The 26,899-nt window shown below is 45.5% G+C and overlaps 1 protein-coding gene and 1 long non-coding RNA gene across 3 annotated transcripts in view; one reads left to right on the plus strand and one right to left on the minus strand.

Annotated features, from left to right (window-relative positions):
• The window catches only part of LOC128083184 (myosin heavy chain, skeletal muscle, adult-like), a 17,734-nt gene extending 15,189 nt beyond the window's left edge, over nucleotides 1-2,545 (minus strand). Inside the window, exons 1-4 of the mRNA XM_052688194.1 lie at nucleotides 2,431-2,545; nucleotides 919-1,161; nucleotides 688-831; nucleotides 436-592 (exon numbers count right to left, since the gene is read on the minus strand). Coding sequence (XP_052544154.1) covers nucleotides 436-592; nucleotides 688-831; nucleotides 919-1,125 — 508 coding nt within the window. The 5' untranslated portion in view covers nucleotides 1,126-1,161; nucleotides 2,431-2,545. The remainder of the gene's footprint in view (nucleotides 1-435; nucleotides 593-687; nucleotides 832-918; nucleotides 1,162-2,430) is intronic.
• LOC128083194 (uncharacterized) overlaps nucleotides 1-12,944 on the plus strand; it is a 20,050-nt gene extending 7,106 nt beyond the window's left edge. For both annotated transcript variants that reach the window (XR_008207991.1, XR_008207992.1), the window contains exons 3-4: nucleotides 8,745-10,693; nucleotides 12,367-12,944. This is a non-coding gene — a long non-coding RNA (uncharacterized LOC128083194). The remainder of the gene's footprint in view (nucleotides 1-8,744; nucleotides 10,694-12,366) is intronic.
• Nucleotides 12,945-26,899: the final 13,955 nt, after the last annotated feature.

Consider the following 26,899-nt stretch of genomic DNA (forward strand, 5'->3'; position numbering starts at 1 on the left):
TGGCAAGTATAAGCTCAAATGGATACATACAACTGTAAGAGGCACATGGTCCTCACACAAACTGTGTATCTTCTTGCCCTTCACATACATTCTCATACTTCTCATACACGGGAGTCTGATCAAGGTGCCTACCTCTGTTCAAAGTAAAACTCTGTATGGAATAATAATGTGCTGAATTCAGTCATTGCAAAAAAGTAAGTTATGAGTCCACTGTTATTTCTGCATTGAGAGACTGTAGCATTTGGTATGATATGCTAGAAATAATACACAGTGCTGTGCATGCTTCTGGTACCATTTGCTTGAAATCAGTTCCTCCTTAACTTGATCAATTTCTGTCACACAGCTCCATGATGTTTTCACTGGCTTTTCACATACTCCAGTAAGATCAATGGGGCTCTTCAGTTCAGACTGCTTTGAAGGAGATCAAGCACTCACCAGTCAGCATGAACTGATAGGCGTTGTCAGAGATGGAGAAGATGTGTGGAGGGGCCTCCTGGCGCTTTTTGCCTCGGTAGGCCAACACCACCTCCGGGTTGTACACCGGCAGCCACTTGTAGGGGTTGACAGTGACACAGAAGAGGCCCGAGTAGGTCTGCGAGGAAGGGACACGGCACGTTGGCTTCCACTCAGCCTGGCACAGCAGTCCTCCCCAGCTACCAGCCCAGGAAGAGAGCTGCTGGTACTTACGTAGATCATCCAGGCTGCATAACGCTCTTTGAGGTTGTACAGCACAGCGGGTTCGTGGAGGTGGGTCATCATGGCCATGTCCTCAATTTTATCGTACTTGGGAGGGTTCATGGAGAAGACCTGATCTTCCTTCACGGTCAGAGTCTGTAAAGGAAGTGAAAGATCTGCCTATGTCAGCTAAAAGCTCAGAGTGATGATTAAATGCTGATCTGAAGCTTGCTTTTTTCTCACCTCTCCAGCTTCAGTCTTGACAGTGACCTTCCCTGTTTCCCTGCTTTGGATTGTCCCTTTCACAAAGGATTCCTTTGGATGGGCCACAAAGACAGATGACTTGGCATCAAAAGGCTTGTTCTGGGCCTCAATTCTTTCCTTCTCTGACTTTCGGAGGTAAGGAGCTGCCTCTCCAAAGACAGCCATCTCAGCATCTGAAGAAGCCATGGCTGCTCTTCACTGAAGGCACCTCAGCAGAATATTCTAATGGGGAGAAGTAATGTGGCACAGATCATTTAGATATATTCTGTCAGACTGGGAGACTGACTGTGACTTTGTTTTTCTTCAGCCTGTACTATATGGAGTATCTAACGTGTCCTAATGGAAGATTTGATTGACTTAGGTTGACTTAGGAAACAAGAGCTCATAACTGATGAAGTCTATGTGTTCAGATGTCTAGAAGAGCTGTATCTGATCACCTTTAACAATTGTAGGCTTGGGGCTTTAAGAACATCATGTCTGTAAGATGAGTGAAGTTGCTGAGCAAGTTTTATTTTAAGACATCATTACCAGCAGTTGAAATAAAGGTGAAGCATTTTGTTTAAAGACAAAGAAACACTTCTATAAACATGTAGTATAAAAGACCTACAGTCTTGAAAAACATTGAACCTATGGGGCATATACTTATTAACTATAATTGTAATAGGAAGGCAGTGGAAATTAATGAATTTTGCTGCTGAAGTTGCCAGCAGAAAGAAAAGGGCAGGATCTATGACCTTTTAACACTCTGCTGTAATTCAATTTGTTTAGACATTTGTCATTCATGAGTACAATACCCAAATAGTCTCATCTTCAAAGTTCTGACTTGTATGAAACAAAATTCATGCACTGAAACTGAAATTGCCATAGCTGGACAAAGCTCCCAAATAAATACTGAAAAAATCCAGGAACAGGTGACTTCTCAAAACTTCAATAAAATAAGAGTGCTTCTTCAGATGCTTCACTAAAAATGTGGATATCTAGATTTCTCCAGCTGCACTTGAAATTTCTCTAGCTATGTTAGTGAAATTTATTCCCTCTGTTCATTAGCTAAGAAGGTTTTGTTTTGCTTTTGGTCTGGTAAATGGATATTTGAAAGAGCTTCAACATTTTACAAAGATGTACAAAGATGGTAAGAAGGTCAGTATTGTCTGATGAGTTGTTGATAACATTTTGATGAAAAATATACAGTTTTGCACTTTTTCCTCCTTTGTTCATCTTATTCCAGTTCTACTGCTGCAATGATGTGAAGCTGGCACGCCTCACTCCCTGTTTGGTCAGTTAAGCAGAAATGAAGAGTATTCCAATGGGAATTTTCTGGTCTGCCATCAGAGACAGGAAGATAGAAATACAACCTTTTGAAAACCTCACCAGCCATGAGCACCCACCAGCTGCCTACTGTAATCACACTGGCTTTGAATGCAGGGTAAAAAAAGGCGATCGCTCATCCATACAGAAATCCCACCCAAAAGCATGAATAAATCAGGTTCTTACCTCTCGTGCTACCAGATGGGTGGCTCACAGCCTGGCAGCTGGTCAGTGCTGCAAAACAGAAATGGCAAGTTCCTACTTGGCACAGAATTCCAGAGTGAAAATGTGCAGGTGTCTTGAAAGCAGATTTAAAACTCGAGCTGAGGAATTGAGCTTCCTCCTGGAAACGAGCACTGGAGGCAGAGGAATGCTGTAACACAGAAAGACTCCTGCATGGCTGTGGACCCCATCCACTTACCTTGGAGCTTTCCGTGGAGACAGGGCACTCTTGCTGCAGGGACATTTTATACGATCTCATCTGCAGATGCTACAGATGCCTACTCTTTCTTCGGTCAAAAAATTTTTGGCAAGCCTTCTTTGGTAAAGCATTGTCTGGCAAACTGAACTAAGGGCATAATTGTCATTTGACATGACTAGATATAATTAGAAAATTTTGATGTCTTACGGACTATATGAATACATCTCCTATAAACAATTTGACAAGGGTGTTAAGGAGGGAATCTGGACTAGTCAAGGCACTTAGAGAACTTGGATGCGGGACTTATGGATTCTATTGCTGGCTTTCCCACCGACTCACTGTATGACCCAGAGTGGATCGCTTGGTATGTGTGTGCTGCAGCTACCCCAGCTGTACAATAGATAGAACAGGATGTTGAAAGAGAAATTGGCAGTTGTGATGGTAAAATCCTGAAAGCAAAAATGCGGATGTACAACACAAGTGCTACAAGTACAGCAGGATGATCAGGCAAAAGTTGCAGTAAGTGAGAGATTGGGTTCTAACTGGATTTTTAAGCTGATTCCTCTGAGAGCAATGTGAGGCAACTTCAGAGATATCAGAAGGAGCACACACACGCAGAGGCATGTGCATTTGTTGTTGTGACCTTGTGCACCAATGCGTGCTGTGAGAGAAGTTATAACCTCTCGAGACTTCTGATCTGCAGATCAGTGCCAGTGAGCAAGAGATGCTCCATTCTTTTGCTGAAAACCTTTTATCTTATCCGGGTATCTCCATACCTATAACCCAAGGAAAGATAATTTATCTAGAAAAGACTCCCACAGTTTTTTCCTACCTACAGTTCACAGAAAAATCCCTCTAGTCAGTCACAGCTCTAGAAATAATTAGACATTCCAGATTCTCTGTGCCTGATACATCCCTCACATCTCATCAAAGATATCTTACACACATTCACACAGTCCAAAAAACACAGTGTTACATATACCAGAGCACTAGGGCTGGCAAACATGCCAGTACAGTGCTGATAGCATGGGAAAGAGGGATTTGCTAGTAGTTCTGAAGAGTGAATATAGGAAATGGGTGTTGTCATGCGAGCTGCTTTAAAAACTGTTAAATTTCAGCATGTTCTTCTCCTGGTCATTAACAAAAGTCAGTAGTTAACACATGGACAAGGTAAGAAAAATGATTTGTGAGAATTGGTGTAAAAGCCAGCACCAGGCACTGACTTGTGCATGAAGAGCTTTGCTGAGGAGGGCTCTGACACTGCAGCACCCAAATTCTGGGTGTCTGGGCCTCAACCTGGAGCTCAAACTCGTCCAGATCAGATTGATGTGTGCCACATGGAGCCCTGCATCCCAGTGGTTATAGGTCTGGCCAAGGAGGGGACAACAGGGCCTCGGAAGCTCCGAGCACAGGGTTCAGAAGACCATGAACAAAGAGCAAAGCCTGGGAGGAGCAGAGATGGATGAGGCCATCTCCCAGAATGGGAGAGCTGTGGGTTCCTCCCCGCAGGTAGAGGAGGGAGCTTCAGTCTCCCACTTCCTGGGAAGCTGCAGCATCTGCATTGTCCAGGCAGCATCCCTTGGCAGCTGAGATGAAGCACTAAGTAGCTGCAGCTGCTTTCCTGTGGGGCCCTGCCCTCAGCAGCTGAGCGTCCTAGACTAGATGCCTGACTTTGGGAACTGAAAGTCTTGAATTTCCAGTTGCCAGTGACAAAGCCAGTCTTCTCAGTAGAGCTCTTCTTATTCGCTCTTTTTTTTTTCCTGTTGAATTTCCTAAGCAGTGGACCCAGCTGTATAATAGGCAGGAGAGAAGCTCATCACCAGGCAGCTCAAGACATGCAGTCAGCCAAAGCCAGGCCTAGCATGAAAATGAAGTGGTTAGCAAATGTATGTCTCTTCAGTATTGGCAATCACCCAGCAGTGCTTAGGGGATTGAGCATTGCGTCCCTAGGTCCCTATAAGCCAGTTTTAGAAACCTAAAGCCTTTTCAGAGAGGTCTAAATCTCAGAAAAATGTTGTGACAAGGGCAAGGAAATGAAGGAGAGGTTAGATGGCTGTTAAACATCCACAACAACGGGGATTTCTCTCTGGGAAACCTGTTCCATTGCTGATTCAGCCTCAGAGTCAAAAAGTTTTTCCTGAAGTTCAGATGCAGCCTCCCACATTTTCTGTGTGCCCATTTCCTCTGTCTCAGCTGATCTTTTCTGAATCTTTTCATCTCCAGGATGAACAGGCTAATGCTCTCAGCCTTTCCTCATATCAGAGATGCTCTAGTCCTTTAATCATCTTCGAGACACTTTGTTGGAAACCAAATACATCAGTGTAATCTCTTGTAGTGGAGAGCCCAGAAATGGATGCAGTATTCCAGATGTGGCCCGAAAAGTGCTGAGCAGAGGGGAAGGATTACCTCCCCTGACCTGCTATGACACATCTTTTAATAGAGACCAAGTTATCATTCACTTTCTTTATAGAAAGAATGTTAATGGTAATGGTGTTCATATTCAACCTAGTGTCCACCAGGAACCTCTGGTCCTTTATTTAAAGGTGCTTTCAATTTTCTGGTTGGTTGGCCTCCAACATCTTTTGGTTCCTGGGTAGTTGTTCCTCCCCAGCTGGGGGACTTTTCCCTTCCTCAGCACTATTGGACCCAGTCTTCAGTCCCAGATTTTGATGAAGTAGTACTCATTGGTGCACATACAGACACAGCATAGAAAATTCTATGTGTTAAGTGGGTCTTAGTAACTGCAGAATTGGGAAGACTTCAGGACTCCTCTGAGACTCCGAGGTAGAACTGAATGTGAAGAGGGAAATGAACATTCCTGTAGACATCCATTCTCAAAGACAATGAGACTCATATTTGAACGACTTGTCTGTTTGCACGTTTATACTAAAATATTTTCAAGCAGTATCTCCTCATTGAATTTTTATTCATGTAAATATGGGTCTTCTAAGGAAGCCACTACAGTTTTACCTCACACAAAAGGATGTAGTCACATCTTCTCTGATCTGAAGATAACAGGAATGAGGTTGCTCTTTGGTGAAGGTAATATCGCAGTTTGCATTCTGTCTGATTACTACAGGTGAGATAACAAAGATGGACTCCCTATAACTCTTCAGCTTTACTGCCAGCTTGTTGATCTTTATGTGAAATTTGCTGCAGCTTTCAGTATTTTACTATTTCTTAGAGAGTCATAATCATCTGCAGGACTTGGTTCTGTGCAAATGGAATGACAGGATTATTTTAACATTCTCTTAGTTAAGGGAGAACACAGCCAATGAAAAGAAGAGCTTGATTTATTGAGAGAAGCCAAGTCGAACACTTTCCCTTGTCAAAGAGAAAACATCCAGGAGGGAATGAGTGAAGTACAGATTTAATCACTTCATTGGTGTGAGGAGGAAATGTTAAGTAGGAAAACAATTATCCTGCATTACTGGTTCTTCTGAGTCCTTGGCAAGTCCTGCTCACAATGTAATTGTGGCACAGGACAGAGTCTCTAATCTCTCTCTCACACATGAATCAATATTGCTAATTGAGTTAACCAGGTCATGTGTGGACTTTCAGGTATATCTAAAGGCCTCCTCTGATGTTAAAACAAAACAATCAAAGTCCTCAGGCGCCTTGATATTCCCCTAATAAACAGGCCCTATATAGAAACAGCATGAGATTTCTGTAGAGTCAATACAATGGCCAAGGAGGCAAGAATACTGAGGTTGGTATCGAGACCAAACTGTCTGCCATCTCCTTCAGGAATTCAACCTTTATCATCTCAAATACTGCTCTGTGCAGTTCATTGGAGCTAGTCTCTGATTGATCCTTGGAGGAGAGGCCAGACAGTAGACTACCAGCCAGTATTATCTCATTTAAATAGTGGTTCTAGCTCACTAGGACTGAAACTGTTCTGCACATAGGGCCATAACAGCCATGCGGAAATATGCAACCTAAAGGGTAGGAGCTCATGACCCCATTCAGAAGAGGGACTAGTAAGACCTCTAACATCATTATTATTAACTCAAAATTAGAAATCTGGCAGCTTTCCTATCACTGGGAAGAATCACCATGTTTCTTGACACGCTCAAATAAAATGGTAGCTGTAGAACTATTCAGCTGAAATGTGAAGAAGCAGCTTCCCTCTACCCAGAGTCAGCAAGTAAAAGGCTTTCTACCAATCTATTCTGATTGCTCCAAGACTGCAGACCATGGGTTGTGCCATACGAGGCATGTAGTGTCTGGTCATCTCTTTAGGAGAGAAAGAAACCTGACATGCTGAGGATTTATAGAGGATTAACCTAGGAGCTTGAAAGGTTTGGGTGGTCCCACCCACAGTAAATTGACACAGGGGGGCAGCCCTTCATGAAGAGATCTGAAAACTTCTAATCTTCATGGGGTAAATGACTCCATCCCTGGTTGAGAGGAATGGAAATCTGCCTCAGGAATCCAGAGCCCAATCGACCATAAGCACACATCAAGAGAAGGAGCTGAATGTCATGCACATATAGAATAAACATAGTTATTGGAGCTTACCTGGGGGTGAAAAGTGTTAAGTCTTCAAAGGAGAGCTTAGAAAACTGCTAGCAGTCTCATCCTGCAAGGAAGACTGAGAAAAATGCCTGATAGGGGCACAGAAGAACTTCAGGGCGTACCGTCCCCACTAACCCTGCATTAGGTGCTGGAGGAAGTCCTTCTTCAGCAGAATGTGTATGCAGGCATATACAAAACCGCAGTGTAACTATGTATGTTGACTTCGATGAAGGAGAAACTATTCTTACTGTGGGTTTATAATTTGGATTTCTGTGTCTATCACAAGCATTGAGCTATGTCCACATTAATTGCTTATTATTAATACCTTGATACCAGTATTCTCCAAGATCTTATATATGGAGATGCAGCTGAGAACACTTTGAAAACACAGTTCAGATAAAACACACTCTACATTCACCATGAAGCAGGCTTTATAGATGACACCAAGTGTGTCTGCTTACTCCTTTGTCAGCTGACTGTAGTACAAAAAAATCCTGGTAGCTTAGATTAGCAGGGGTGCAGGGACCTGACAGTATTCATGATGAAAGAATGCAGCGCCATTCAAACAAAATATCAAAGCTGTTCTAGAAACCCCTCCAGAAGAAAGAAACCACTCTAGAAGAGCCACAAAAAGGAGGTGCAAGTGCCATGATGCAAAAGGAATCATAGAATTTTATGATATCCCAAGTTGGAAGGGACCCATGGGGATGATCCAGTCCAACTCCAGGCTCCACAAAGATTCACTCCAAATTCAAACCGCATTTCTGAGTCCAAACACTCTGTGTGCTTCAGCAGGCTTGGTGCCATGACACAGTTCTACCCATTCTCTTAGGTCCCACCACTGTTTACAGAGAAGAGATCAGTGCCTTGCCTGTCCCTGCTACTGTAAAGAAGATCCATTTAGTGCCCCAGCCATTCTCAGAATTATTCCATGAATTCCAGAATTCATCAAGCATAGAGTTATTAGGAAGAAGGGGGAACTTCATCACTGCAGTCAAACTCCATGGTCACAACAATGCAGCTGCACAGCTTTCCCAGCGCAGCAGGACATCTTCCCAGACCTCACCTTACCTTCCAGGGCTGCCACAGCATATCTGAATTCAAATTTTATCATTGTGAGAAATAAATGCATCTCTCTATTCATGTAACGCTTAAAAGGTTGCTTTCTGGTTTTGTTTTTTGAACAAATTTTCACTAATTTCCCACCATTTGTAGTAGATCTGCAGAGCTACATCTGCTTGCTAATGCTGCCTGTAACAGTCACAACTCTTCAGTTTAAATGGGAAAGGCCTGGACAAGTCTGAAAGCTGAAATCCTTCAGTTCATGCTGGCAAAAGTGACTCAATAGCTGAAGCTGTTTGCAAATCAGCTTAAATAACATCCCATCCAACTGTAACAGGAGGTACGGTTACATTGTATGATGTAGAAAATACAGCTAAGTGCCATATCAAATATAATCAGCAGTAGTTGTACCACATATATCTCTTCATACTATTTTACGAAAACACAAAGCTTTCTGTCTGCCATGAATTTTCTGTCAATTCTGCTTTCATTTCTGCAGGTCTGGACTCTTCTGGGACAAGAAGCAAAGCACAGCAGGTAAAGGAGCAGAAGCAGACAGAAGGCCATACAGACTGTCCTGTGCAGCAGCGCTGCGAGGCAACGCTCATATTCTCCATGGTGGAGAGGGATTCAGGCATGCTGAAAATAGATCCCTCTTGAGATGGAGATCAGGCAGCTGCTTCCCTGTCTACTACCTTTTCAGATGTGGGTTTTCTTCTCCTGAGTTGTGAGAGACAAAGAATGAGAGGATGATTTTTAGCAGGGTGTCAGAATGAGAACAAAGTGAGAAAGTGGAAGAACCTGTATGTTGGTTAGTGGGAAACTCCCTCACGTGTGTGTTCAGTGTGGTAGAGGTCATGAGCTGGAAACACACCAGTGTACTTGTATGACAGGAGGTTTCCCAGCGTGGAAAGGAATCTCTTACTGGTGATCCTCAGCCTTTTCCCCTGAGAACTACTCTCCAGCCCTCTGCTCCTCTGACTAGAACAGAGCGCTGTGCCAGAGGAAGGGAGGGAAAACATGGTTACAAATCTCTGACATCTTAGGGGCTGTAGACAGCCATCACTGTCCTGTGCTCATCTGGACAAAGAAATTCTCCATATTTTTCTAAATCAAAATGCATATTAAATACTTGTCTTAACAAATTCCACTATGGCAAATGTACTGCTGGAAACTGCCTGTTTCCACTTAGAAGCAGTGTGCTGGTACAAGCTTCAACTATTTCAAACCTGTAAAAAGGTTTTATTAGCCTTACTAACCTTACTACCTTATTGAGTCAGTCTCGCTTGTTTCTTCTTTCCCATCAACTTTTCAAAAACAAAGGCTTCCTGGGGATTTTCTTTTTCCTTGTAGAATGGAATTTGGTTGAAAGGAATTCAAGGAGCCAACTCAAACAATGACACAAAATTCAACTTTGTCCAGTTTGTGAATGACACTAAATTAGGCAGATGACAAATGACAGAGCTTAATTCCAGATACATTAAGAGACATGAAGACTGGATCAACACAAATGTTATGAAGATCAGTGTGGAACAAGTGGAAAGCTCACAGCTGGGAGAAAAATAGCCTGAGGTGTCAGTATGAGCTGGGAACTGACCAGTTCAGCAGGAGCCCTGCTAGAAAGGACTTGGGAGTTAAGATGGGTACCCAGAAGGATAATGAGTGCTCTCACTGCAAACAAGGCAAAGATACTGGATGATGCTCTGAGCATGTTCAGTTGACTGTCAGAAGCTAAAATCCCTTTTGTTTGGTATGGCTGAGTTGTCATCTGAAATGGTTTGTCCGATGTGGGGCTCTCCTGTTCAAAAAGGATATGAACTAAAATGATGAAGATGATCTAGGGTCTCAAAAACTAGTCCTACAAAGAGACTGCCAGGGTTTTTAATGTTAGGAGAAAAGGACTAAGTTCCATGTAGGGCAGTTAAAAATACAATGTTCTAAACTTTTCCAATTAGTAGTAGGCAGTGTAACAAGGGACACTGATCAAAAATCACAACTTGAGAGGCACTAGTTAGTCATTAGGAAAACTCTTCACAAATGTCTGTACGGAGTGAGATCAAAGGATTGCATAGTCTGTCACTCCTGAGATATTTCTCACCATCCCAGTGGTGAAGACTTCTGAACTACAAACCCCCTCAAGCTGGTGAAAGACATGTGACTAAAGCAAAAACAGATGGGAAATTGTACTGAAAACAGTACAATCTGTGTCACTGCCAGTAATGGGAGACAGAAGCATAAGCATTTTCCTGCTATCTCTGTGTGAAGCCTAAGAAACCTTTAACCTTCTCAGCTTTCAGTAACTTGTCCATGTGTCTACACCACACAGAGTCTGTAATGCTCACAGGATAGATAGGGCAGACATCTCCTTTAACAGGGATCCCCTTACACCCCTTGTTATTGAGCCCTGGAAGGCTGGAGAGAGCTCAGAGCTGCTCGACTTCTGCTCAGGTAGGAAACCTCCTCTTGTGGGTCAATGCCCTTGAGTCTGAAGAACAGGGTTATGAGTTTCCTGTACCTGGGGACAGCTGATCCTCCCCCAGCGATCAGTAGCCCTGACCAGGAATGCCTGTGTGGATGTGCTGCTCCTCTGACAGACCATTGGTTCTGAGCATGGGCAGGGGAAGGGCTGGCATGCAGCTCTGTGAGTGCTGTGTGAAGGAAATCCCACCAGGGACAAGTTGAGGTCAGAGGAAGGAGGGGAAAGGGAATGAGAGAGAATGATGAGTGGAAGGTGGCAGTGTAAGAGATGACAATGTGGAAAGAAGCACAAAAGTGTGCACGTGGAGATCATGGAATGGTTTGGGCTGGAAGAGACCTTTCAGGTCATCTGGTTCCAACTCCCTGCTACATGCAGGGACACCTCCCTCCAAACCAGGTTGCTCACAGCCCCATCCAGCCTGGATGTGATCTGATGAGGGAAGAGGGCTTTGAAGGAAAAAAAGCCAAGAGCTGTTGGGGTAGATAATAAAAGAGGCATTCATGCAGAATCTGGGAGGGCCTGACTGTTAGCAGAGCTTATGGAAGGGCATCATCCTATTTGTGTGGCTTGGGCTGTCTTTACAAGCACATCATGGCCTTTTTCTCTCAGGAATCTTGACATGACTGCAGGCATCACTAGAGACAACAGAACTTGTAGAACCAAGGATTAGAACCAAGTTCCTTCTGGAGGGTTGGCTGCCTTCCGCACTGTGACAGGCTGCCCATGCATAGTCCTAAAGCTCCAAATTGGATGAGAGCATTGCATTTTATGAGGTACAGCTGGGGTTCCCTCCAGAGAACACCTCCCCTGCAGAGGATGGGTGCCTCAGCAGCCCTTAGGGACACACTAAGATGGGTAAGCTGGGTCAGGCAGTTGGTGAAGGAAGGAGCAGAGGCAAATGAAGGTGTCATGAAAGAATAGCAGGAGGGTACACGTGGGGCAACACAAGATTCTGAGCATCCAGCTCAGTTTGATTTTAGCAAGCCTCCGTGCTGAAGAATCACAAAGGGAAGCTGATGTGGCTCTGGACAGCCTGGTGGTTGGCAATCCTGCACATAGCAGGGGGGTTGAAACGAGATGATCACTGTGGTCTTTTTCAACCCAGGTCATTCTGTGGTTCTGTGGAAGAAATAGTTTTCCACTGTTAATTAATTCTGCTACAGCCCCTGAAAATAACTATATGTATTTTTTTCCTCAAAGCCCAGCTTATTCGGAGTAACAGACCATTTCTGCTAATTTGTCTGCTCTTTGTTCACAAAATAAGCAGTAATACTGATAACTGTGAAGTATCGTGATCAATAAACTTTAGTTCAAGGCACGTTTTTCCAAATGCGCTGTGATTCATTAGCACAAAATTGGGTTAAAGTTGGGCTCTTAAAGCCCAAATGTGTGCACATGGGTGGTAGGAGTCCTACCTACAACCATATGAAAGCAATGTGTGTGTTCTGAATTTCCTGGGCCCCCTTCATGATAAAAGGGGAAGAATGAGCATCTCCATAATTAAGAAACTTTCCTTAGCCTGGATTCCTATGGAGGAGTCCTTTCTTCTCCACTGACCATGGAGGGGAGATTACAAACCTATTACAATATGAATGGCTGACACTACGGGAGAATAACCTCAGTACTGATTTGTTTGATCCAGATACCCATGACTCCAGCATGGTTCTGTGCAAGGCAGCAGATCCATATTCTCACTGTGAATTTCAGACAACGTGGGAGTATAAAACAAGGTATCTTTCCAAGACAACTTCTCTTAAAAACCCCATCTTATATTTGAACAAAAATTGCAAATTGGGATTAAACAATACTAGGAAACTGTCACAACAGCAAGATCCCCCTGCCCAGTCCCCCTCTAGGGAAAGCAGACACAAAAGAAGCAAAATTTTGTTATATATATTAGCGTATTTCTGCAACTATCATCCTCTCCAAAAGCAAGAGGGGTTTGAGGGTCTGGAATTCCTTCCTGTGTTCTTATTCACCACTGGACTGCTTCAGAGCAAAATACAGAAACTCACCAAGTTCCCTGCTGCCCTACATGCCCAGCTGTAATGTGATCTGTGCAGTTAAATGAGATAATCTGATATTAAGGCAGACGAACTAAGAGGCAAGGGGATCAAAACAGATTTCTTTATCAGCCTCTTAGGGGCTTGCAATGGATTTAACAGAAACACAGTCTCATACCTTCTTTTAGTTCATGGCAATAAAAGAAAGAACAAATTAGAGGGATTTCTCAATCACTGATGTTTGACCGAGAGAAGGATTCTATTCCCCCTTTGGCTTTGGAGCAAAGCAGTAGAACTACAGCCCCCCTTCCCTCCCCTGCCTCCCCATCTCCTGTCTGCTCTTCTTGGAAGAAACGGGAGAGAGGTTTTGTATGTGACATCAGTGATATTTTTACTTTGGGAAAGGCAGCAATATCACCAAGACACAGCTGCAACTGTTTCTTTGCCCCCCCCTCCCTTCCACCCCCACTGAGTTCAGTAGCAAATCTCTTAAGAGGCACAAAGGGCACAAATGCCAAGAAATGTGTCCTCCGTTATGCCACGTGCATCTGCTGAATCCGAGACTTATTTTAGGAGGAATTAACATGTATTCCTTCAGAATTTCAAGAGGAAGAACACCCTGCTTAGTCACCAACATGAAAGAAACTGCACAGCAAGCTGATTCAGAACACGAGCTTCACTTAACATTTAGCGAACATTTAGTTAACACTTTAACATTTAGGTTGTTTGACAAGACTTCCTTAGGTTCTACAGCACTGTGATGCTTCCTAATCAAAGGCAATCTGATGCTGTCTCAAGCTATCTTCTCCCTGGCATTGTTACCTGTTACTTGATTGACAGTACCTGAGTAAGTATTTTTTACCAGTTTAGATGCCAGGTGTTAATCAGCCTGCTCCTGCAGAGGAGGTCAAAGTTACTGAGCTGAAGAAGAGGAATATGGACAGACTATTGGCTTTCCAGGCTTGCAGCTGGTAGGATAGATGTGGAAAAGCTGTAACTGGTTTCAGGGAGCAGCTATTTAGCAGTGCCCACTGCTCCAGTGTGCTTTCCCATAGTAGATCACCGTAGATCACTTTGCTGTGATAATTATTTGATTATTATCCTCTGATTCAGAAAAGAGCTGAGTGTAGCAATCTTTTTCTTAAATAGTACACTTTCCTTCCTCCCTTCTCTTAGATAGTATCCCTCCTTCCTGCCTGCCTCCCTCCCTCCCTCTCTTTGTTTTCCGCAAGACTTCTGAGAATTTTATTCCCAAATAACTTGCTTTGCTGGCTGCTGTACAGAACTTACCCTCAGCCCACTTGAGAGGATGGGGAAAGCAGCTGTTTGCCCCTTTCCCACAGTGAGTACTACTGTAAGGGTTACTCAACTGTGGGAAAACTGGAGCAGAAAGACAGCACCTGTAGAGAGAGCCTCATAAATTTGAGAACATACAGCCATCCACATCACCTTAGAACAAAGGACTGGCAGGTACTCTGTAAGGAGAGTGTATAAGATGACTGGTGAAAACACATTTTCACATTTTCCAAAGTATTTACAATTTTATGAAAGCATATAATCTTCCCACTTGTTCATTCCTTTTCCAAAGTGAAGAATCACAGTCACTGTCTCTCCAATGTTCCCATCAGTGTTGACATCTTTCTACATAACCTTTCTACTTGCACAGGCCAGAGCTGTGGAGAGCACATGGTTTGTGAGCCTGGCACAATGATTTCTGTTTTGTTCTCAATTGATCCTGATCATTCCTAATGATCAGGCCTTTTGTGGCCACCATCAAGCACTGACTTGACATTTGGAGACAATTACTTGCTGTCTGGTAGCCTCTTAACCCCATTTACTTGCTGTCTGGTACCTCTTAACCCCAATTCTCCTTTCAGAGACTGGATTTCTGTAGGGTTTGGCCTATACAGCTCAGAGGCACCGAACAGGCAGAGGAGCTGACCTTTGGTTGCAGCCACACAAAGGGTTTTTTTGGCTGGTGTTGCACGGCCTGCCTTACAAGGATGATGTGGTAAGCAGCTTTCAGCAACATGACAGTGCGTGAGACTCAAGCAGCTCAAAGCAGCAAGCAGAGCTGCAGAGAGACAGGTAAAGAGGCCACCTGTTGTGTAGGGATGACCAGCTGTAAGCTATCAGAGGTGCACCGTTACTCAGGCTCTTCATGAAAACATCAGCAGAAGAGATCTGAGCAGCAGCCACTGCCAAGGAGGTGACATTCAGGATGCCCTTTCTGTCACCCACCAAAGCAGCTGAGGGGCTCCAGTTACAGAGCAGGGGAGTGGGGTGGGCAGGCTATGAGGCCTCCGGGAAAGACAGAGAAGAAAGAGAGCAAGTGGCAAAAGGGGGAGGGAAGGAAAATTAGGATTAGGTGCATAATATTAGAACTAGCAACAACTGCGTCCTAAAAAAGAGAGCAATGAAGTGATATCTTCCTTTGCTGACACTCATCTTAGACAGATGCACAAATCCCACTTCTGGGCAGGTTTCAGTGCTGTAAGTGGAAATATACTGATACTGGAATTTGTATAATCCTATTCTCCTTAAATGTTAGACTTTTCAAGGTTAGAACACTGTAAGATCTTCTGAGTGCCATGGTCACAGCAGCGCAGTTACCTATTTAGCAGAATATTTTCTAAACTAACTTCCTATGTTGCAAAAAAGTTCCTTTTGCATCTTCAGGAAATTTGCCAACAGACTCATTTTATTCATGGTGATCAACATAAACATTTCCTTAACTGCTCTCTGTATCCACCTGACAGACAGAGGGAAGCATACACGTTTCTGCTCCCTCTGGACTGCAAATCAGCTGCACAAAGCAGACCAGCTCCGTCAGAAGACAGTGATGGTGATGTGCCACCAGACAGCCAGCAGCCAGGGTGCCCCCATGTGAGCAGCTGGTGATGAGCAGCTGGGGGGGTCTGGCAATGCTTACATTCTCCGTTCTGTGGTAATTACCTGCTCACCTCACTTTAAGTCTTCTAAGGACAGATGTTTCTCTTTGAGTGTCTTGTCACAAAGTACTTGAGAAGATCTGAGTTTATGCCAAAGGAGAAGCGAATACTGAGCCCAAAGGAAGAAAGAAAGTTGTTTAACATCTCAGGACCATGGCCTGAGAATCATAGAATGATAGAATCATAGAATTGTAGGGGTTGGAAGGGACCTCCAGAGATCATCGTGTCCAACCCCCCTGCCAAAGCAGGTTCCCTACAGCAGGTCGCACAGGTCGGCATCCAGGCAGGTCTTGAACATCTCCAGAGAAGGAGACTCCACCACCTCCCTGGGCAGCCTGTTCCAGTGCTCCGTCACCTCACTGTAAAGAAGTTCTTGCACATATTTGTGCGGAACTTCCTATGCTGCAGTTTCCAGCCGTTTCCCCTTGTCCTGTCTCCACTCACCACTGAAAACAGTCTGGCCTCGCCATTCTGCCCCCCACACCTCAGATATTTATAGACCTGGATCAGGTCCCCTCTCAGTCTCCTTTTCTCAAGGCTGAACAGACCCAGTTCACTCAGCCTTTCCTCATAGCAGAGATGCTCCAGGCCCTTCACCGTCTTTGTGGCCCTCCGCTGGACTCTTTCCAAGAGATCCCTGTCTGTTTTGTACTGGGGAGCCCAGAACTGGACACAGTACTCCAGATGAGGTCTTACCAGGGCAGAGTAGAGGGGGAGGATCACCTCCCTTGACCTGCTGGACACGCTCTTTTTAATGCACCCCAGGATGCCATTGGCCTTTTTGGCCACAAGGGCACACTGCTGGCTCATGGCCAACCTGTCATCCACTAGGACGCCCAGGTCCCTTTCCGCAGAGCTCCCCTCCAGCAGCTCATCCCCCAACCTGTACTGGTGCATGGAATTATTCCTCCCCAGATGCAAGACTCTACACTTGCTTTTGTTAAACCTCATCTGGTTTTTTTCTGCCCAGCTCTCCAGCCTGTCCAGGTCTTGCTGAATGGCAGCACGGCCTTCAGGCTGTCAGCCAATCCTCCCAACTTCGTATCATCAGCAAACTTGCTGAGGGTGGCCATTATCCCCTCATCAAGGTCATTGATGAAGATGTTGAACAAGACGTATCCCAAATCTGCCACATAGAATCAGAGAACCACAGAATGGCCTGAGTTGACAAGGACCTGAAGGATCATCTAATTTCAACCCTCTTGCCATTGGCAGGGTCACCAATCAACAGACCAGGCTGCCCAGAGCATCTCAAGGTGCAGTGCCAAATTCACTCAATTACCGCTTTGTCGAACATTACAGGTGTATGTTCCCTTCCTTCCAAGTTAGTCCCTCAGATTCCTCAAAGTGCCCTGCTGCTGCAGTTGACCAATGCCTTCCCAGTTGTAGGGTCTCAAAGCAGAGCCATCCCCTGACCCTGCACTGCTCTCTGCCTCGTGTATTTGCTAAGCCTGCAGCTTGCCCCTTAATGCTTCAGTTCCAAACCCTCCATGTACACTGAACTGTATTTCTCCAAGCAGCACTGTGCAGACCTCAGGGAGCTGCTGGCATGTGGAGATGGTGGTGCCCACTCTGCTGGAGCTGTAAGAGCAGTGTTCTGAAGCCTTAACAGCAAAACTTGTGTCCTGTGTGATTTCCTTCTCTCCTGAGGCTCCTTACTGTGAACTACTGAACGTGGCTTTACTGATAGAGTGTCTGAAGGGGAATGTTTTCAACCATTTGTTCTGCTAGAACTGAACTGCTACTGTTGTGCTCAGGAGGTCTCCTGCAGTCCACACAGTCCACACAGGACAGCAGTTCTATATAAGCCCATCAGCTGCATCTATTTTAAACTTTCTCTCAGAGGTCCTTGTTTACGGCCACTATGAACTGATGTTTTTCTCAAGACCTTCGCACAAGCCCTGGTCAGATGACAGGCATCCTGACTCCATAAATAGAGTGAGAATGCAAAATGACTCTCGTTCTCCAGTGAGCAGTGAGCAATACATCTTCCATTTCCCTCACATCAGTGTCCCACTTTGGTCCTGATCATACAGCAGGCTTTATAGCAGTGTCTGTCTTTTTTTTTTCCCAGCCTCTGCTCCTCCTGCACACATCCTCCTTGGCTCAGATCACTGATTTGGTCCTTTCCCCATTACATACCTAAACTCTCCTTCCTGGCATCCCTCAAAGCTGCTCAGCCTCTGCTCCATTCTCCTCCTCCACTGTGTTTGTTATTTTCCTTCTTGACCTATTCTTCAACTGCCAAAAAACCCACATGCAAAGGAGGTAGCCACAAGCTGGGCTTCCTCTTCACTCCACATGGCCTAGGCAAGCCAAAAGGTCAGATACCCATAGGTTAGATGGTCATATGCAGATAATCATTTTAGTGCTTACCAATAATTTATCTTCCTGTTTCCTCTGACCATTCTTCCCTCAACCTGATGCTCACTTGTCATTTCTCCCACTCCCACATCCTCCGCCATCTTCTCGCTCTGCCCTCTTCCTCCACACACTCACATCTTGCTCTCCCTGTCCTCGTCTCCTCCCTGCTCTCCCCAGCACAATTTCAAACTCCCATCAGCACTTCAGCACTGTGGTTACTCATACTTTGTCTCTCTTGTTTTCCAGTTTATTAATTTTTTCAACAAGAGCCGTATTACGGTGCATTTCGTAGCTCATATCACATGTCAAGCGCTGGGGCCCCAATTCAGTGTTGGATGTCAGCATGGCCTGCTCTTGCTCCACCCGGCTGAGAGAGGCATGGCTCTCAGCAGTGCTGCCAGCCCTGAAGAAAGCTTGGAGCAAGTGCTACTGCCTTCCTCATGATGGGAAGGGATTCATGGATTTGGGTTCTCATTCTGAGCAGCAAGAAGTGAGCTTTCACATCCACAACTTTGCTTCTCATTGTTGATGTCAAGAGAAGCGATGCGCACACGCACCCCAAGCTGAACACCAGCAGCAGCTGTGCAGCAGCCGTGCTCCTGGTGGCACAGCACATCCCAGCAGAGCAGGGCAAGCACCCAGGGGCCGCGTTCACACACTGCCATTTCCACTGGCTTCAGAGGGGCCCCTCCGGCCGGCTTCTGACTGTTCACATTTCAGCTGAGAAAGGAGCTGTGCCGGACGGAGCAAGACTTTCTGGGACAAGAATAGCATCTGCCATCTTAGGACACAGCACAGTTGTCCAGCTCCTGCACGGCAGCACGCCGCAGTGAGATATAGAAGGCAAGCTACCCGCTGAGGAATGTCTTCGAGTGCTATTCATGGAGGCGTATCATCTACAGCAGCAGGCCCGGCCCCACGCAGGAGCCTTGCGAGGGGGGTTATTTTGAGCTTTGGGTGCTGAGGATTGAAGGGAGACAAATGACAGCCATCCTCCTGGCACAGGCAACTGCAGAGCTCTGTGCACAAGCCCCGCAGCCTGTCAGCGCTTCTGGGGATGACGCTTGTGAAGCTGCTGGGCGATGCGGTGGGACCTGAGAGCCCAGGAGATGGGAGCCAGGAGGGAGCTGAGAATTCGCTGGGGACGCGAGGGCAGGCCTCAGGCCCGCCTGTCCCAGACTCAGGCACTCCTCTGCCTGCTTTGTTTTGACCGCATCCCTGGGAGCGTCGGCAGGTAACTTTGTGCAGGTGCACACTGTGATCAGAGGAGACACAGTTAGACTTACAACTTGATAGCTGCTTCATCTTCAGAGAGTTACCTTCCCTTTCATTTTGTGCTTTCGGTGCTCTCTCTTTTTTATGTTTTAATAAAAAATACTTTAAAAAAAAGTTTTATTGCTTATATATATTAAATAAATTGCGTAAATGGTTAAAGCAAACAGATATCAGGCTCTTTTACCTTTGAGTTTAAATGACAGGAAGACTTGAGGAAGAACTGGTATGCAAAAGGAGAAGACGGCTGAGATGAACTTGCCAGAGGGATGAGAGTTCAGAATCATGTGGGAGGAGGGAAGGCAGAATGTTCTGGTTTCATCTGGGATGAAGTTAATTTTCTTCCTGGTAGCTGGTAAGGTGCTGCTTTATGGATTTAGGATAAAAATAACATTGATAACTGAAGTTTTAGTTATTGAGGAACAGGAAAGAATGGAGTAGTGTGGGACAGTGGAAGGTTTGGGACAGACACGCATGAATATCTCCAAAGGGGAGACTCCAAAACATCTCTGGGTATCTGTGCCAGTGTTCAGCCTCCCGCGCAGCACAGCAGTGCTCTCTGATGGTCAGACAGAACTGTCTGGGTTTCCGTTTATGCCCAGTGCCTCTTGTTCAGTCACTGGCACCACCGGGCTCTGTTCTTTTGCACTCTCCCCTCAAGTATTTATAGACACTGATGAAATCTCCCCAGGATAAAGGGAACAGTTAGTAACGAAACAAGAGTAATGGTGTGGTGGTGAAACTTAAACACTGGAGACAGTGAATCTTGAGGAACAGGCAGCAAGCCATGCAGTGTGAACATGAAAAGCTGTAAACACATCAGTATCTGAAAAACAACCATGCTTTTGTCAGTAGGAGCACTTCTCCCACCCACTGGCTCCCAGATGCAAGCAACAAATGGGCAAATAGGATGCAAAATGCAGGAGAGCAGAGACAAACCCTGTGGAGCATAACTACTTCTGAAGCGCGAGGAGCTGTCATTCCTCACACCTTGGTATCCCCAGCAGCCTCCAGCAGTGAGCTGACAGATTATTTGATCCTCAGGTGCACCCTGTGAGAATATTTGAGTAAGAGATTGAAACACCACAGGGTATGTGGTGGGACTGTGACGGAGCTGCAGCTCAGCAATCGTGTGCAACCGTACGCTGTACAGCCTGATGCTGTGCCAGCTTCTTCATTATAGCACCAAGAATTAGCACTCTGACTAAATGGTAAATAATTCCTTTTATTCCTAGTTTCACTCATGCTCATTGCTCTCAGCTCATGTTGAGAAATTGGAGCGTGTGCCTCCAGCATTCTCAGACAGCATCCCCCAGATCTATCTTCATTTGAGGAGAGGCTGCTGGGCAGTGACGCTGGCAGCCTCGGTGGTTTGTATTTGTTGTGTCTCTCACTGCCAATCAGCCCCTGCTCTTACTGCTTTTTGAGAGTGGCTGAAGCTAATAGAAGACACTTCATATTTTGAGGCGAATGTCTGTCACTGATACTGACCACAGTCACAAGCTGGTAAGTGTCCCTCTGCAATGCTTTTCAGCTTCGTACCTTCATCCAGGATTCCTTCTTCTTGGCCAGCTCTCCATTGAGTGCTCAGCACTGGATGACACGCTTTGTGTTCAGTCTTCCCTGCACCCAATTGTCCACTGCTGAAAGGAAGCATGGAGCAAAGCTTTATACACCCGCTTTGTTGGAGATAAAGGTCAAAGGGACAGATCTACTTATGTGATTAGGACTGACTGACTTTCACACCCTGCAAAGGGAAGAAGAACTGCTGCAGAGAAGTGGTAGGGAAGCAGCAACCCAGTGTCATAGAAGGGGAGAACCAAAAAGCTTGCGAGCAAAGCCAAAGAGATGCATGCTCTTTCCCTCCTCCTCTCTTCCACTCCTGTGCTCCACTTTTTTGTCCATTTTTCCACCCTCTGCTTCCCTCTTTATCACTCTTTACCTTATTTATTGCTGTTTAATACAGGACAGAACTTAATTCTGAAACCATGTATTTTGGGGAAAATGTTCCTTCCAGATCTGTTCTGAACAGAGTTGCCTCAAGCCACATGCTGGTCTGCAAACCAGGCAGTACGTCCTACCTAACTGCACCCACCTTTTGCCGTGGTTCCTCTTATGATGTTCAACTTCATGCTTAGACCAGAAATGCAAATATTGTGCCATACCATTATAGCACAGCAATTTAAAAATAAAAGCCAATTTCAGGAGACAGGGAAAGCAGTCAAGAGCAGATTTTGCATCACCTAGAAACAAGGTAGGCATGCCTAATTCCACAGTACAATAACTGGGAGCCTGATTAGAAAATCTGCAAGATGACACAGAACGAGGCGCTGAGGTAGTGCACTGCAGAAGGTGGCTTAAGGCAAGTGAGCCCCTAGGAGGTAAAAGCAGCATTTGGCAGGAGTCAGCATGAACTGATAGGCGTTGTCAGAGATGGAGAAGATGTGTGGAGGGGCCTCCTGGCGCTTTTTGCCTCGGTAGGCCAACACCACCTCCGGGTTGTACACCGGCAGCCACTTGTAGGGGTTGACAGTGACACAGAAGAGGCCCGAGTAGGTCTGTAAGAAAAAAACAGAAGAGAAGTCATGGAAGCCCCTCTCCCTGGCAGCTGATTTTTCTCCCTTGCAATGAAGAGAAACGTACACAGATCATCTGAGAGCAGCAGTAGCCCTCGGGGCTGTGGAGAACAGCAGATTCATGCAGGTGTGTCAGTATGGCCACATCCTCAACTCTGTCAACCAGGTGGGTTCACTGCAAATAAACCATCAGATTTGACAGCAATCAACCACAACTCAGAAGGAAAGGGTTAACTTTGATTCTGAAGTTCTCAGTGTCCATTCCATGTGCACAGATGCTGACAGGAACAGAGAACTAATAACACGTGTAATGTGTTTCAGGATTTTCTTCTTAATAAGACACAGCCATCACAGGGCAGACATTGGTGCCATCTGATAACTCTGTAGTGCTGGCAGATGGGATGTAAGTCCTGGAATCGCTGAAGCCACATAGCCAGAATTCACGCCAGACCAGAGGACCAGACCTTTCTATGTGTTACTGCTGCTGGTGGCTGCAACGCCCATGGGCACAACTGCTGCCTGCCTGACAACACCACAGAGGTAGGACACCGACAGCACGGCTTCATCTGCAGTGAATCTTTCGCTGGCACTCATTCTGCTCCTGGTTCCTGGACACAAGACAGCTCTCTCTTGCAGCAGCTCCGTCTGCCGGGCTTGTGTCATGCTGTCCCGTCTGCAGATATGCATGCAGGCAGGGCAGACGTGCAGGAAAACAGATGTGCACAGGTGGCAGCAGCCAGCTGCGCCACACAGAACCAAGGAGGAGCTTGAAAATCCTGCTGCCATTTTCCCAACCTGCTTCCCTCCTTGCTTCTATCTGCAGATGAGGTAATTGCTGCTCCCGTGGCCTGCAAGCCAACAGTCCAACCCAGGGGGAAAATAACACTGGTGCTATCTGTCTGTTTCAGAAAGTTTAGTAGCTTCCAGATTCAGTGAAGGTCCACTGAGCAATGGACCTATCTTGGGCTTTTTTTGAGAAGGCGAGAATAAGGAATGTCGGTTTTGAAAGCAACCCTGCGATCTGCTTCCTTATATGCTCTCCTGAAGGGTTCAAACATGCAAGAAGTTGGGATTCACAGAAGGTCTCCATATAGAACAAGAGGTGGTGCCCGAACTGCTCCTCACGGGAAGTACCTGAGAGTCATACCGAGGGCTCCAAGGTAACATCAGGCCAGTGCTCGGAAGAGAGCGTAACTGACTGTGAGAGAAAGGGAGAAAGGAAGGAAGCATCACGTAGGATGTGTCAGTTCACTCACATCTCCATCACTAATCCTGCTTCTTGGAAAGGTCTCAGTTGTATGAGAAATTATGCAAAGAAAAACAAAGATGGCAACAAGCATGAAACTGGCATGAAAAATGAATCTATGAGAGCAAAACTTGATGGGATCTGGGGGTGAAAATGAGACATTAGAAGCCTGCAAAGTCCTGAATGGCAGAGAGCCATCCCTGCAGCTGTGCTGGTGAGGAATGATTCACTATTTCTGTATGAGCAAATACAACCTGAAATTACCAGACTGCATAAAAGACAGGCTGAAGTTACCAGACTGCAAATTGCAGTGAATAGGAGGCACTTCACACCTATTACAATTACAAATGATTGAAATCTGGGTTGTGTGAGAGGAAAAAGCTCAAATGGGTACAAAAAAAGGCAAAGCCCAGGAAAGCAACACACAGGTCCTTGCACACCATCACCTGCTGCACTCTGCTGCCACCTACCTGTGGTTGCTGCACACTGGATATGAAACAACAGATCACAGCTTTATTCTTTATTTTCTTAAGGTCTGGTAGGGATTACTGCCAGGACATTGGATGAGGGGCTGCAGCTACTTCTACAGAATTTACCTGGACACAAGTTGTTAATATGTTTCAAGATTAAGATTAAGGCCGTTTCTTCAAGATAAAGACGGTGGAGGCTTCTAGAGGGAACAGACAGGATGCCGATACGAGTTTCACACACAAAGCAGCTGCAAGCTCTGTCACCAATAAAGTGAGGAACTTAACAGAGGATATAATGGTATTAGAATAAAAGAATACAAAGTAGCAGCTGAGGAATGCTATGACCAGCAAGGCAACAGCCCAACCTGTTACAGAGCATTTTTATCTTAAAATCCTGCTGGGAACAATTATCCCATAGATACCTTCATCTCTGCATCCGGAGCAAAGCCTTCATCTGAAGGGCAGTCAGGCTCAGGAGGAAACCTGCCCTGCCCAGTGTAAGTGCTTCTGTGCTCCTTGCCATCCCTAGCAGGTGTTCTGGCCCCCAGCAGGGAAGGGAGGAGGGCCGGGAGGAATGCACACAATCTTCCAGCAGTTTCCTTCCCATCCTGCACAGCCATGATCTTTCCTATGGTGTGCTCTGCCTGGGGCTGGCCATGAAGCAGCAGGTCCTGGTATCTTGGCCTGTTCTGTGCCCGTTCTCTCCATCTCTGACTGGCACAGGCATGGTGCGGCCCTGCTGAGATGTGCCATGATGGACTGAGGGGCACATTTCCCTTTAAATCTGGCAGTCAGCTGTGCATTCATTACAGAATTTTGCTGCACATATATGAAAAGAGAGCAGTAGCCATTTCACAGTGATTTGCCACTGAACAGCAATCTTTCAGGAACAGAAATCAATTTTTCAGTGTTTCTTTACTGGCTCTGCTAACAACTGACAATCGCAGTGCCAAGCAATCCACAGCCTACTCCCATTCGTTACATTTTTTGCACAGAGGTGTTCTTTACATCAGCTTCCACTGTACGCAAAGCATCACATGCACTCCCTTGTGAAAAACTGACAGTGGTAAGCGATCCCACAAGGGAATTTCAGTTCAGGAGGCCACTCACAAGGATGGCAGGGACAAACCTCACCTGGGACTGTCCTCAGCTTTGGCACTTCAGTGACTGCTCCTGATGCAGATCCCCCACACTGCCAGAGAGAAGGTCCCCAGGCCATGAGTGTTCCTGATGGAGGTGACTGCATACTGCAAACAACAACCATCCATTCCTGAATGATCAGTTTAAGTAAAACTGGGTTTGAAACAAACAGATCCTCTCTCTCTAAACTCTGCAATCAAGCTGCTGCACTTTTAGCTTTGAAATGTCTCTTCCATTCCTTTCAGAAGAGTATATATTATGAACCTTTTCAGTCTGTAAAGATTCAAATGATAGTATCAAAATTAAGTTTTTCTTCCATGAGTTACCTTAGGCAACCAAGAGAAGCATGATCAGGCTTTAAAGAGGCAGTCTGAAGATTCCCTCTGATCATCCAAGACCCAGAGGCTTAACAGCACAAGGGGGAGCACTGGAGGAGCTGAGCATCCCCACACCTCCCAGCAGCATCTGTACCAGCACTGCTCACTGCTGCTTGTTAGCACATGGTGTGCAACCTTTGGGCTGGTCTAGGTTGCACTGAGAGAAGAGGAATTGTCTTGGGCTGCACAGAAAATATGTAGATCGTTATGAAAGTAATGCCTCCTATTTATTTCCATGGAAGCTACCACAGCTATAAAGAGCACAACAACACTAATTGATAGAGCAATTTTGTTTTCTCAAAAACAAAATGTTTTGTTTTGGTTTTTTTTTAATATGGTCACTATCATTAGCTGTGTTTTCACCAGCAACGAGCAAGAGCCTGCATGCTACGTTCGCAACAATCTGCATCAGCAGAGGTCACCCACTGTTGCTGTCCCCACTGCTGAAATGCAGCACCCATCACCTCACTGTGCTCACATCCACCACTTGGTTTCCATAAACATTCAGCAAGCATCAGTGCATGTCAGTAAGTGCCATTTGTTCTGCATGGAGGAATTCAATGACACATCTCTGCTTCATATGCACTCCCATGTCAGGCACCATTGTGTCACAGTGCCCTCTGCTGCTGCCTGTCACACAGCAACGCATAACAAGATACTGGTGGGAAGGTTCAGCCTCTACTGCCGTCCCACCGATGTCCACCTCTGACAACATGGGCCAATATAACAGGAGGCATTACTTTCGGAGCGACCTTCATATGCAACACAGTTAATACATACAAGCAACAAAATTGAGTACAGCTTTAAGGCAGATTTCCCAGCAACACAGAAATGCCAGCTGGAAAGGTGCCTCCCACCTAAGGCACCAGGACGAGGAACGCAGAGCTAGAAGGTGCCAAACATCTTCATTATAAGGAAAGTTTTGAACTAAATTAATTTACTGCCTCTGGGATTCTGGGAAAAAATAAAAGGTGAGATAAGACTCCTCAGAAACAATACTGATTCTATGAAAACAAAATTATTATCGCCATTGCCACTCATGCTAGACATTACTGGTAACACCTTGGATGTGACACAGCTCCAAGTAACATGAGACCCAGCATGAGAAACTTCCTTTGGAAGCTGCTCATTTGCTAACTGCACCCAAAGCAGCCAGAACAAGGCTCAACAGCTGAAAAGGAAGTTAAACTCTACTAAGACACTAAAACACCTGGTATAAACCAGTACACAAAAATTCCTGGTGACGGGCACATCCAAACCATGCAATAGCCTGTCCTACTATATTGTATGTATCAACACTACTTTCTACACAGATGAAATCCAGCACATGAGTTTTGACCAGCATGCAAAGTTCTGATGATAACCCATTATCAGTCAAATCAAATTAAAGAAAATGCAAACAGATGCCTCACAGTCACTCTGCAAGTGAGACTTCTTCTGCATGAACCCCTCCAGCGCTGCAAAGCTGCCAATACGCTCTGGGCTCTGAGTAATGCTGTCCCCATATGCAGACAATTCCAGACACACTGCAGCCACTCTTTACCCGAAGGCTCTTCCTGGAAACCTTGAAAGTGATAAACAATTACACAAAGCAATCTTTATTTTCAAATGCTGCACTGCATAAATTTTATCTGGTTAACAGTCCTATGCACAGACACAGACCCCTCTTCATCCTCCCCACTTCATTACTCAACAAAGCACAATCAGGCCAACTACACAAAATATCATGTTGATCTGAAGAAAAACGCATTTGCAACTCATTACTCATTTCCTTAC

Source organism: Tympanuchus pallidicinctus, unplaced genomic scaffold, assembly GCF_026119805.1.
Source record: "Tympanuchus pallidicinctus isolate F22 unplaced genomic scaffold, pur_lepc_1.0 scaffold23, whole genome shotgun sequence".
Classification (NCBI taxonomy): domain Eukaryota; kingdom Metazoa; phylum Chordata; class Aves; order Galliformes; family Phasianidae; genus Tympanuchus; species Tympanuchus pallidicinctus.